Source organism: Pteropus vampyrus, unplaced genomic scaffold, assembly GCF_000151845.1.
Source record: "Pteropus vampyrus isolate Shadow unplaced genomic scaffold, Pvam_2.0 Scaffold186, whole genome shotgun sequence".
Taxonomy (NCBI): domain Eukaryota; kingdom Metazoa; phylum Chordata; class Mammalia; order Chiroptera; family Pteropodidae; genus Pteropus; species Pteropus vampyrus.
This window is the reverse complement of record NW_011888967.1, coordinates 1,682,344-1,694,648: the sequence shown is the minus strand read 5'-3', so window position 1 is coordinate 1,694,648 and position 12,305 is coordinate 1,682,344. Positions and strand designations below refer to the sequence as shown.

At 38.5% G+C, this 12,305-nt stretch overlaps 1 protein-coding gene across 2 annotated transcripts in view; it reads right to left on the bottom strand.

Moving 5' to 3' along the window:
- The window catches only part of TMEM2 (transmembrane protein 2), a 69,371-nt gene that overhangs the window by 43,042 nt on the left and 14,024 nt on the right, over nucleotides 1–12,305 (bottom strand). For both annotated transcript variants that reach the window (XM_023537348.1, XM_011371267.2), the window contains exons 2-5: nucleotides 8,917–9,259; nucleotides 5,161–5,301; nucleotides 4,006–4,567; nucleotides 633–802 (exon numbers count right to left, since the gene is read on the bottom strand). In XM_023537348.1, coding sequence (XP_023393116.1) covers nucleotides 633–802; nucleotides 4,006–4,567; nucleotides 5,161–5,301; nucleotides 8,917–9,247 — 1,204 coding nt within the window. In that variant the 5' untranslated portion in view covers nucleotides 9,248–9,259. The remainder of the gene's footprint in view (nucleotides 1–632; nucleotides 803–4,005; nucleotides 4,568–5,160; nucleotides 5,302–8,916; nucleotides 9,260–12,305) is intronic.

The window sequence follows — 12,305 nt, the reverse complement described above, 5'->3', positions numbered from 1 at the left end:
CATAAGATACCTTTACAGTATGTTGTTTAAAGAGAGGAAAACAGGTTAAAACAAAATGAACACTAGTGGAAGAAACATAAGATAAAAAAAAATATTAGATTATGTGCATTGAAATAATTATCTCTGAAAGAGGAGGGTAAAGATTAATTTTTTACTTTGTACTTTCTGTGTTTTCCAATTTGTATTAGCTGGATCACCCAGGAAAATTTGCTAAGAAAAATTTGTTTCTATAGCATGGGTTCAAAGCAGTATTTGTTGACATATCTGCATGAAGATAAGATACAAAGTACAAGATCATATTCACTGTCAAAGAGAGCTCATCTTATCATACCCAGATTGTTTCAATAAGTACCAAATCCAGGAAACAAATCCATTAAATCAATTTCCACTAGTTATACACTCAAGAAACATGAACAAAGTCAAGTTGGGCATGCCCAACCTAGAACAGATCATTATCTAGACCAGAAAAAACTCCTGAGTCTAAAAGATCAACTACAGTAAGGAAACTATAGGTTCCACCCTTACCCAGTTGAGAAATCTAGCTGGAATGTCATTTGAATATATCACTTCTAAAAAAAAGCTGTCACAATACTTACCTATGTCTTATGAGAGTACAAACTGTACTTGCTTACCTTCAATCCATTCACTATAAGCTGTCACAGTGAACTTCTGACCATCCACAGTATCAAATTCTCTCTGGGCAAGAGCTTTTCCTCCACTACTATGATTTTCATAGTTTCTCACGGATTCATTGCAAGAAGTACTTCCACCATCAATGACACCAACCAAAGCCCAAGCTTGCCTAAAAGGAAAAAGAGCATGTGCATGTGATTATTTATCATGGTACTGACCCAAATCCTTGACACAAATGTTAGGTCAGGTACCAGTTAATTCTCATATTTTATTTTTGTCAATTCCTACACCTTTTTCTCCATATGAGGTTGCAACAGTCCTGACCCTGATCATCATAGAAGGAAATGCACCTGGATTTTAAATCCTTGTTTGTCCAGCTCTGTAACAGGTGAAACACTGATGACTGTGACTTCAATTAATCATTGACTTCCTTCTTCAGTATACACCCATTTCATTCACTATCACTCTGGCCACAAACCTATTTTTCCTTCTTTTAAAACCTGCTCTCTTTTCATCTCTCCAACGTTCCCCAATCTAGCTGCATAACAGAATCACATAGGTAGCTTTCAGAATAAAACAATGGTCAGACTCTGCCCAGATCGAAGAACTAGTTTTTAAAGTTTCCCAGGAGACTTAAATATCAGGCCACACTTGAGAACCACTGACTGAGTTACAGCAGTGGTTCTCAAACTTCAACAGACATCAAAATCACCCGGAGTGCTTGTTAAATCAGTTTGCTGGGCTGAACCCACTGTTTGAGGTGGGGCCAAAGAATCTGCATGTGTAACATGTTCCCAGTAATGCTGATGCTGCTGGTCTAGTGACTATACTGAGAACCCATGAGTTAGGAGTTAGAGTAGTAGTTAGCAACCCTGACTGCACATCAATTGCCTGGGGTCCTAACCTTCTGAGATCCTGATGTAAATGATCTAGGGTAGGCCCTGGGCATCTGGATTTTTTTAAATCTCAGGTGTACAAGTAGGGCTGAGAACCACTGGGTTACTTGCTTCTTAACATTCTTAAATCAAAGCTACAGAATCACTATCTGACGGATTTTACACGCCACATGTCTATTTGTTAAAAGCACTGTGTTTGAAAATGCCATTTTATTTCTATGATACTACAATAAACATCCCAGGGACTTGTTTAAGCTTGTGATGAAAATCAATCAGTCAATCAATAACAAAGACAAAAGGCCAGAAATTTTGCCTTAAGAATCCTGGTTTAAAACATGAAAAGAAAAATGTCAACTTCCTTCTCTAGGGGAAAAAAAAAAACGTAATCTATGCCAGACAGATGGCTGGATAGTCACAGATAGAAGTTAACCAAAGCATGCCTACATCTTTATACACTCCGCACCTGCCCCAGTCTAGATTAGCTACTCCTTGACAATGCTGTATAGCTCTATTTATATTCCTTGACACAGCAGAAAGAATCAAATGAAGAATGTCTCAATTTATTATCTCCTGTGTGAGAGAGAAGGAGAGGAAAAATATCAGAGGCTTCCTTATTTATCAGGACTGCCTCAGCAACTATAAAACAATGTTCTATTCTATTGACATTATCTCCAAAACACTCCTACTTCCCTCCTCCACTTGAGAATAATTTCAATGCAGCAGAACATTATCTTCAAAGGGGTATGTTTATGTACACTGGAGATAATGTCAAAGCAATGGAACATTGGCAAAGGATCACAACTCTAATTCTTTCACCAACTCAGAAGCCATATTTTAAAGGGAATTTAGAAACCAATAGGGAGAGTAACCAAAAAAAAAAAAAAAAAAGGTCACACAAAATATTCATAGCTCATGATCACACGAATCTAGAACAATAATGGCATAAAGAAAAAAAAAGTTGTAATCCTTGGTATTACTGGATAACGAAACAAAGTAAGAGTCTAAATTTGAAAAGACCATGCTTCACTTCTAGGTCTATAAACTATAGAAATATGTGCACATATGTATCAAAAGATGGGTAAATGAACTCCCAGGCCCCTCACAATGTTCTACTTCTTGAACTAGGCCGTAGCTACCCAGGTATAACATTGCAGTAAGTCATTAAACTCACCATTCTCGTTTTTAGCACTTTTCTGTTTTTTGTATTATGTTTAATAAAATTTTATTTTAAAAAGGCACTTCTGAGGTTTTGCACATGCTAGTCCTCCACTGTCTGGAAAAACCTCCTTCTCCACTGCCTCGATAGCAAACATCCTCCAGGCCTCTTGCCTTTGGGAAGAAGCCTCCACTGACTATCCCAGGCCAATATGGGGGTTCTTTCTACTTAAACTTCCATCACAGCCGGTAGATGCAGCAGTGTCCATTGTACAAACCTCATCTATTTGGGTCTCTGTTTATCCACTAGATTAAACGAGAGCTCTGAGACAGCGTCCTTTTATCTACGCATCTGTGGGTACCCAGCTCTCAGCACCTCCTAAATACTCCCTTGGGTGGATAAAAAAGCAGTTTTAAAACATTACAGACTCAATTCTTCATCAACTTTCTTCTTAACTTTCTCCAGAATTTCTGCAGATAATATTCCATTCCAACAACCAAATTTCCAAAGGAAAAAATAATAACTAGACCAACCAACCATCAAAAAAAAATTAGATCATTTCAACATGTTAGTTTTGAAATTCTCTTTTCGCTTCAGATAAGAATAACAGGCAGAATTGAAGCTTCTGTTTTTTTAATTGTTGAGCCAGCCACTTCCCCAGACTCAGGGCTGCATTGGCAAATCACAGTTAACTAGAACACAATTAACCGGAACAAGAACTATAAATAGTAGAAATGAATCCTACTATCCGGATGACTTCCCAGTCCTTCAACTTGCTCTTCCCTCACATGTGCCAGGCCTCCACAGACCTGCACCAATCAAACAAGTAGATCCAAATTAACATGCATAGGATTCCAAAATAGAAAAGAAAAAGAAAACTGCATGTCCCACCCCCTCTGGCTTTTAAGACGACTTTTATTCCTCAGCATGGAATTGAATGTTAATCTTTCAACTCTTAAATTGCCTCAATTAGCCTGAGTTTCATATGACATACTTCAGAAGATAGTGAAAGAGGAAGTAAATTGTCCTTAAACTGCCTGATCGTTTTTTCAGTACCACATATCTGTTCTTTTCAGTAGCCTGATGCTCCGGTTCACAAAGTGCTTCATAAACCAAAGCCAAGGAAAGAGTTTCTGAAACCAGGATCCTGTCCTCTGGTTCCATGTTTCAAAGCAAGAGGCAACCAGACCTATATTTGGGAGTGCCCATTATGGCCAAAGTCAACCTGTGTTGTGTTCTGTGCTTTCACCTTCGCTCTCCTCTCACACAGATGTAGACTCTAACACGTAGCTGGGAAGGAAAGCACAAAGGTATGCCCACCTGTAGCCCAGTCCTTGGATCAGCTTACTTCCCAGCCGGTCCTGGATCATTTGTATGGTTCCCTGTAAGAGGCTTTTAGCTGCTGAATCTCCGACTGCTATAGCAACTATCCGTCCTGGATCTTGGACTCTCAGAAATTCCTCAAGTTCTCTGCTCTGGTTCTGGTATTCATGGGTATCAAACCTCACGCTTTCCAAAATTCTGGCCGTGTCTTGGTCAATGACCCTCACATTGAGGCCCCTGGAAAAGTCCTTTTCAAAGGCATAGGAACCATTGATCAAGCCTGAGGAGTGCAGAGTTCTCGCCAGTAATGTCCACGACGCCTTCTGAGCCCCGTGTAACTCCAGTGTCCCGCCGGCTTCCACACCAATAAATTTTTTGCCAAATGTTGGCATACTTTCACCTTCATCTGACTTGCCGTACAAGGCAATTGTCGCTTTGGATTTATAGCGGCATCTTTCTGCTCCAATATGAAGCGCCCCACCATCCTTGATCAGGATGTAACGAGTCCTCAAAGTAATATTTCTGGATCCCTCTTTATCATCCCCAAACACAAGCAGTCCTGCAGAGAACAATACTAGTGTTAGCCAATTTCTGAAACAGCTTTCCGAGATACAAGGAAATAGATTTCACCTTTGAGAGAGGGGGGGAAAAAAAAGATAGATCCATAATTAAGTTGGAAAAAAGAATTTACTGAGTCTGCTTAGAAAATCAAACCAATTTTCAAAACACAGTAAAGGAAGAAATGAAGAGCTTATATCTCAACACACTAAAAATGCCCATGCATATGAATTTTAATCCATTCGCTTTAGAGGTAAATAATTTCTAGAAAGTATCTAAGAGCCTACAAATGTGAATCTCATTTTTACATATATTAACTCATCACTCTACATATCTGTAACAAAGATTCGATTATGAGAAATCACCTTCTGGAACTACTTCCTTTTCTATAGACTGAAGGTCTTGATGAGTGATTTCTAAGGCCTTTCTCGTCCTTGAATACTATGGTTCTACCTTAGGAACTTATCACGTCTCTGTGGTTAGAGTGATACCACATCCTAAAGACGAGGATAGTTTTCTACGTAAAGAACATCACGTGTTCCTGCCTAGTAAGGAGCAACCTTGCTATTCCTACAAACAGGGACCATTACTTGCCTCCATCCTGAATGACAATAGAATTCACTGTGGCATCTGAGGTCAGACGGAACATATCTCCCTCCTTAATAACAACTTGCTTTGCAGAATCTTGTCCTGGATCCCAGTTCCTGAGACGAGGGTTTTGATCTGGGCAATTCTCTATAAAGCAATGTAACATCATTATCAAATCAACTCAACAAAATGCAAGGATATCCTTAGCCAAATCCAAACACTAGTATCATTCATTGCAATCTGCAAGTAATGGGGCTGATATATTTTAATTTCCTGACATGAGGATGGAAATCCCATTCCATCTCACCCAGCAGAGATATGTCAAATCTTTTTACTGGAAAAAAGAATTTACTGAGTCTGCTTCACACGTTAAAAAAAGTTTCACCACAAACCTAAGTTGCTATCATCTCTTCGGATCAAACTCCTCAAGGTAAAATTGGAGTTCCTCTGAATCATCTACTCTGGAAATAAATCAACAGTAAGAGGCAAAACTGTGCCCTGTCCTTGAACTCACACTGGACAGCTGTTTTAGAAAAGAAAATGTGTTCACAAGATACTGGTAAACAAAAAATGGAAATTGTTAAGCAATATGTCTATCAGGTTCCTTCCTGTGCACTAGGCAGTGGCTGGTAAATAAGTATCACTATCTTCAGACACATACCCTTTTCCCAGTAAAAAACTGCAAGAGGCAAATGGCCTAAGATGTGACTTCTCATTTTCAGAGATGAGGAAACCACAGATTAGAGAAGCCAAACCCAAGATTACTCAGCAAGATGAGAGATAATGGAAGTTTCCCTTTAAGAAATGAGGTTTACTCCTTTACTAGAAATAGAACTTGCCTCTTGAATAGGCGATGATTAAAATATAAAAGTATTCTGCTTTGCAACAGCTATTTAATGCATGGGACCTTTAGTTGCTGCTAAATCTGAAAGAAGAGGGGAGAAAAATCACACAAATTTGGATCAAATAACAACCAAGTATTTATTGAAGATCAATTTGTCCACCCTGTACTAGACACTGTAAAATTTATTTTAAAATGTTATATGTGTGTGTGTGTGTGTGTACATATATACATATGTGTGTGTGTGTGTGTGTGTGTGTGTGTGTGTGTGTGTGTGTATACAGAGTTTATAATCTAGCTTGGGGAAAAAGGCCACCATGTATGAAATAACACTGAATAATGTGATAGTTATTTGAGGTGTAAAAGAGTCTAGAGAAAGGAGGGGTGGGGCTCAAGTGCCTGAGGCAGCCTCAGTGAAACAGGTGACACTAGACGAGATTCCAAAGGGTGGATAGTATTTAAATAAGAATAATACTGGTGATCCAAGTACACTCTGCTATCCAAATCCATTCAGTTGCTCAGTTGGAACAGCAACCTGGAGCCCATACTTAAACTAAGCAATGGTAGGAATAGGCAAGATATGCTTGGGAATCATGAAGGTGGAAGGTACACACTGGGAAATAATATGAGAAAAAGTAAAGAGGCTGGGTACAGCACAAAGATTATTTTTTATACAAAGAAAATTCTGATTCCTCATTTTGAACTAATATATCTTATTTCTAAGCACTCGTGTTGCCCTAGGCTTATGCTTTCTTTTTGAGGTAATAGTAACTACTACAGTTAAAATTAGTCTCGCTAGTCAAGTCCTTGGCAGTTATTTCATGAAACTTTTCTCAGCGCAGTTTCATAATCATTGATATTTAATTCTGATAAATCAGTGATCACCACTATGATACCAAGAATAATCCTTAAACTTTTTTTCCCCATCGAAGAAACAAGAAACCTCTTAAATTTGTTCTGACTTAATACTGAAGATTTCTTGAACTTTTCTTCTACCTCCCTCTCTTCCCATTAAACATCTAGCTGGGAAATTCTCCATAATGTTATATCAGAAGCAAATGTATGCCCCATGTAACAAGCACTGTACCCAGCTACGGAGAAAGAAATCCAGTCTTTTGCGATCTAGAGCCTACTACAATAGTTACATAATTCCTCTTAATTTTTATAATTATTCCCTGGGAGAGCATGCTTCATAGAACCAACACTATAAACTCCAGGTTGCTTCCTTCCAGTAAAGTACATTTAATGAGAATCTGTGTGGTCTGCAGAAAGCACTGAAAAATAGCTCAGCCAGCCCCATCTGCCCGGCTTACCCACTTGTTAAGCAGTGCGTGCATTGTCAAAGTTATATAAGAGCAATAACCGCAGTGAGGCTCACCCTGAAATATTTCAGCATACCAGATCTTTCCACTGATATTCTGACTGCCAAAATATGAAACTAAAGAATGTTGATTCAAGGAACCAGATCAACAATTCAATGGCTTAGATGGAATATGAAAACGTCAATTAAAGCCACAGATTTCAGCTCTAATTTTCCACTAACCTAGCATCCCTTTACTGCAAATTACTTGGAAAGAATGAATCAACAGCAGTTAAGTTGGTTATTCTGATGGAGAAAAGGGGAGAGAAAGTCAGTGCTATGTGCAATGAAAAGCAATGTTACAAGTTATCTGTAACACTGTTATGTGGTCTACTGCCATGGTCAACAAAGATGTTGATACGGACATCCATCTCTGTTACTTCAGGTCTCTTTAGAAGCATTGACACTACCTCTCCCCAGGACTCTAAAGTCTATAAAACCCTTAAAGCAGCCAGGAACACTAAATAAAATATTTGTAAGTCTTATAAATGGTAAAATGCTTCTCAAATGTTCTATCTATTTAAGGAGGCATCCGATTTGACAAAAAAATCTGTTGCAGACTGTTAAAAAATGCAGACAACTATGGTGCCCAATCCAAGCTCTTATCTGCTTCACCTCCCACAGGCCTGAGCCCTCCCACAGGCCTATCTATTTAAAGAGGCATCCGATTTGACAAAAAATCTGTTGTAGACTGTAAGAAAATGCAGACAACTATGGTGCCCAATCCAAGCTCTTATCTGCTTCACCTTCACAGGCCTGATTTTCACGTGGATGGAAGGGATTCTATTATAAGCCCATTCTTTGTTGGTACCACACTGAGGCTGACTGAAAACAAACTTCTTCAAAATCATCCAACATATTAATATTACCAACTTGAAAAGCAAAGGCCATTTAAAAAATTAAAACCTCACTACATGATGTTTAACTATGAAGTAATGAGTGATTTTTTAGACAAATGTATCAGAATTTATGCCTCCTAATGGATGTCTTCCTTTAATGATATACATTGTTCCTCAAAAATATTTCAAGCTTCTTTTTGGAACTGCCTCCCCAGCCAGTTGTAAACCGCAGAACACAAATATTATTTTCACTTATTTTTTAAAACTCAAAAGTAGTTTATCACTACAGTTAGTGATTTTTATCACTAAAAACTTTTGGCAGTCTGAAAATCATACCTCCCACAAAGGATGAAATTGTGCTACCACAAGAATTCAGTAAAGACTTCAAATTAGCATTCTGAAAAAGAAATGTTCTAAGAACATCTCGAGCACTGGGAAAAAGTGGCAAAATGGAAAGGAAGAGTGATCATTTAATTTTATCATTTCCAGTGAATTCCTTTAATAACTGCTCTCATTCATAACAAATTATACTTCACATTATCTATTAGTTAGCTAGAGCTGTCTTAAGATAACAAAAGATTTTTCAAAGTTTCATTCTACTATGTCCTTCCCTTCTTTCTTCTCCTAGAATATGTTCTATATGCATGCATACATACACACACACACACACACACACACACACACACACACACACACACATACACGCACAAACACACACTTACCATCTGGAGCATATTTTGAGGATATCCCTAAGATGATTGCAAGTGCAACAAAAAATGAGAAACTAGTAATAGCAAAGCAAATGAAAGTATTTTTGTGCCTCTTCTGCTTTCGGCTCTCTCCCTGGGCTTGCTGTTCTTCAGATGAGAAAGCAAAGCTGGCCCGGGCTTCGTGTCTGATGGAGGGATATTTGGTTGGAGCTTGACTCTTTGGAGGAGGAGGGGGACGCAGTGGGACAACCTTCCCTGGAATGTAGCCAGACGAGCGATGGCCGTTTCCATTATGAGGTTGCAGAAAAGCAGGGGAGTGTCCCCTGGAATCAGTGGCATGCATGATACACTGTCACTGTGAAAAGAAATAAAATAAGGTTCAGAAATGTGAGAACTGGAACGGTCTGTTTTTATTACATTTTATGGTAGTAAAATATACACAACATAAAACTTTACCATTTTAACCATTTAATGTGTATAGTTTGGTGGCATCAAGTACATACGAAATAGTACACAACCATCATAACCATCCATTTCCAGGACTTTTTCATCGTCTCAAACAAACTCTGTAGCCATTCGGCAACAATTCCTCGTTTCGATCCCCCACCCCACAACCCCTACCGCCTGGTAACTGCTGTAATGACTTCTTGAAAATATCAAGTCAGCTCATATTCCTGTGTGGATGGAAAACACCAAAAATAACCTCACAGGGTGATCTGATCATAAATTCCTAACTGGGCAGGTTATGGTTATGATGGGTAGTCACACCCCAGGCACATAACTTCTTTAGTGAAAGGTTATCTTTGCCTTAATTAAGCAAGACTATCCATTGCTTCTGTGCATCTAGACTAACACACCTTTGAAATGCCTCTTTTCAGACCCCTCACAACACCCTCAAGAGAGCACATAATCTTCACTATCCTGTAATCCAATCTCTACCTTGCTTCCTCCCACCTTCTCATAATCTTCCTTACTTTTTACCTCCTTAATTCAAAATGCATAAGAGCTGCTGCAAAGTGCTATCCTAGGGAACATTTTCTTGTCTGTGGAGCTCTTCCATGTGTATCCTATTTGGTTCAAATGAATTTTTTGAAAAATTCTCTACAGGTTTGGCCATTCTTATATCAACGCCTGATATAATAAACTACGTGGACAATTACCTGCATTAGTCCTCTTCTAATAACCACTCTTTCTCAGTCCTGCCCAGGGCAACACTTCAAATGATTAAGACAGTATCCAAGCTCCTGTATCTTTCTCATGTCTCCTTACCCCAAGTAACTCTAACGAGCGCCTAGGCTGGGAGCCACTGTTCTCTGGCAAATGTTCTCAATTTTCTCTGTGCATAAGAACCACCAGGGAAGCTTGTTAAAAATGTAGATTCCTGGGCTCTTCACTCCAGAAATTTTGGCTCAGTTGGTGCAAAGACAGCCCTGGATTATACATTTTTAAAGCATACCACTGAAGCAGGTGGTCATACTTTGAGCATCATTATTCTAAGTCCTTTAAATTGAAGTTAAAGTCTACATGCCATATAAGAACCACAAGGAGGCCCTAACAAGTTGCAGCAGACAAAGCATTCATGTTTAGCATTTAATTTTCCTACTAGATTCACCCTGTGATGAAGCAACTTAAGTATTTCTACTTGTATTATCACTAACCACAGACTGAGAATTCATTTAGTGAGAAAGGCTAAAGTCCATGTTATCTTGTGATAGCCTGCTGAAATGTGAAAGGGTTAAAGGATAATTAAAACCTGAAACTGGACAAAGGAAGTCTATACCTTAGGCCTAGTTTCTGGAACCCCTAACTACATTCTGTTAATCATGAAATTTGTAACAATGAGCTCATACGCTAACTGCCAATTTTAGCCTGTGTAACCCTGCTTGCTTGCGTGGCATGAAAAATAATCAATTGTATATAAGCTGAAAATTACTGTTTGGCCATCGTCCATGGGAACATGGGCAATCACCCATAGGAACATAACATTCTAACAACAAGCTTTCTGCCTTTGTACTCCCCCCTTGCACACCTGACCAGTGGGTTGACAGGTAGTGAATAAGAGAAAAATAGACCTTTGTGTTTAAGATAGAATGAAGAATGGGATTTAGGGCTTAAAAAACCTCGTATCTTGGCATTTTGGGGCTGCTTCTTTGTACAGGACAGCCGCCGGCTAATAAACAGTCTTTGAGAGCATACTTGGTTTGGTCTATTCTACTATACAGGCCACAACAATCTCTTTAAATGCTCAGATTTTGTTTGAAAAATAGTATACATTCAAATATTGTAGTTAAGATGATAAGAAAAAAATAGCTAACATTCACAAAGCACTTACTGCCAATTACTGTTCCAAACAACTTAATGTGTATTAAGTCATCTAATACATTTAGTACAGCAAACTTATGGATAGGTGCCATTATCCTCATTTACACATGAGGAACCGAGGCCCAGAAAAGTTAAATAGCTAGTACAGGCAAATCAGGACTGGAACCCAAGTATTTTGACTCAAGTTCAGTCTCTTAACGATTACACTAAAGAGTCTTTCAAAAACAATTGAGGCAGTCATTTCAAAAAAAATCAGTTTAAAGGTGTAACCAGAATCCAGAATCGTGCTGAAAGGGCACAGTAATAGTCTCGGGAATTCTTCATGCAGAAGTTCACTAGACTATAGGTGACTCTTATCTAAGAGAAGCTGACACACAGCTTCTACTTGTATAAGAGCAGTCTTTCTTATTTTTTATATTCTTTATAGTAAGCACTTATAAGTAGTATGTCATATAGAGTAAGTACTTATTAGTTTTTGAATGAAAGAATAAGTTTTGAAAGACACTTTACTGCTTCTTTGCCAAGTGGAAGGAAGGGAGGGAGAGAAAGAAAGTTCTTATCACAATGACTGTGGATATGTAAGACATGCTCAATGGCTTCAGAAATGTGATGTTCCACCACTTCCGTTATTTCCCTACTTTAACAACTAGAGATTCTCAGAGTCCCTGACTTCACTCTACACCCTTATAATTAATCCCCCTCAACTTCTGCCAAAACAATGAATAAGATCCTAGTCACAAGGTACCTCCAAATTGCTCCAAACTACAGCAAATCCATTAACACAAAATACAGTCATTAGAGAAGCCACAAATAAGCATGTTCAGGACTTAAACGACCTGGAAATTAATGGAGACAGAAAGAGAATCTAATCAGGAACTGATGCTGATTTTACATGGGGCAGAGAACATTCTCAGAGTCAGATTGTGTGTCAAAAACACGCGGTTTGTGGGGTTTGATTTCTGAACAGAAGTAATTATTGAGATGAAACTGAAGCTCTTCACAAAGGGAAAACAAAACGATTCAAAGTGCTATAGAAGAAAATGCTGCATGTGCCAAGGAGCAGAATGAAATAATGAATA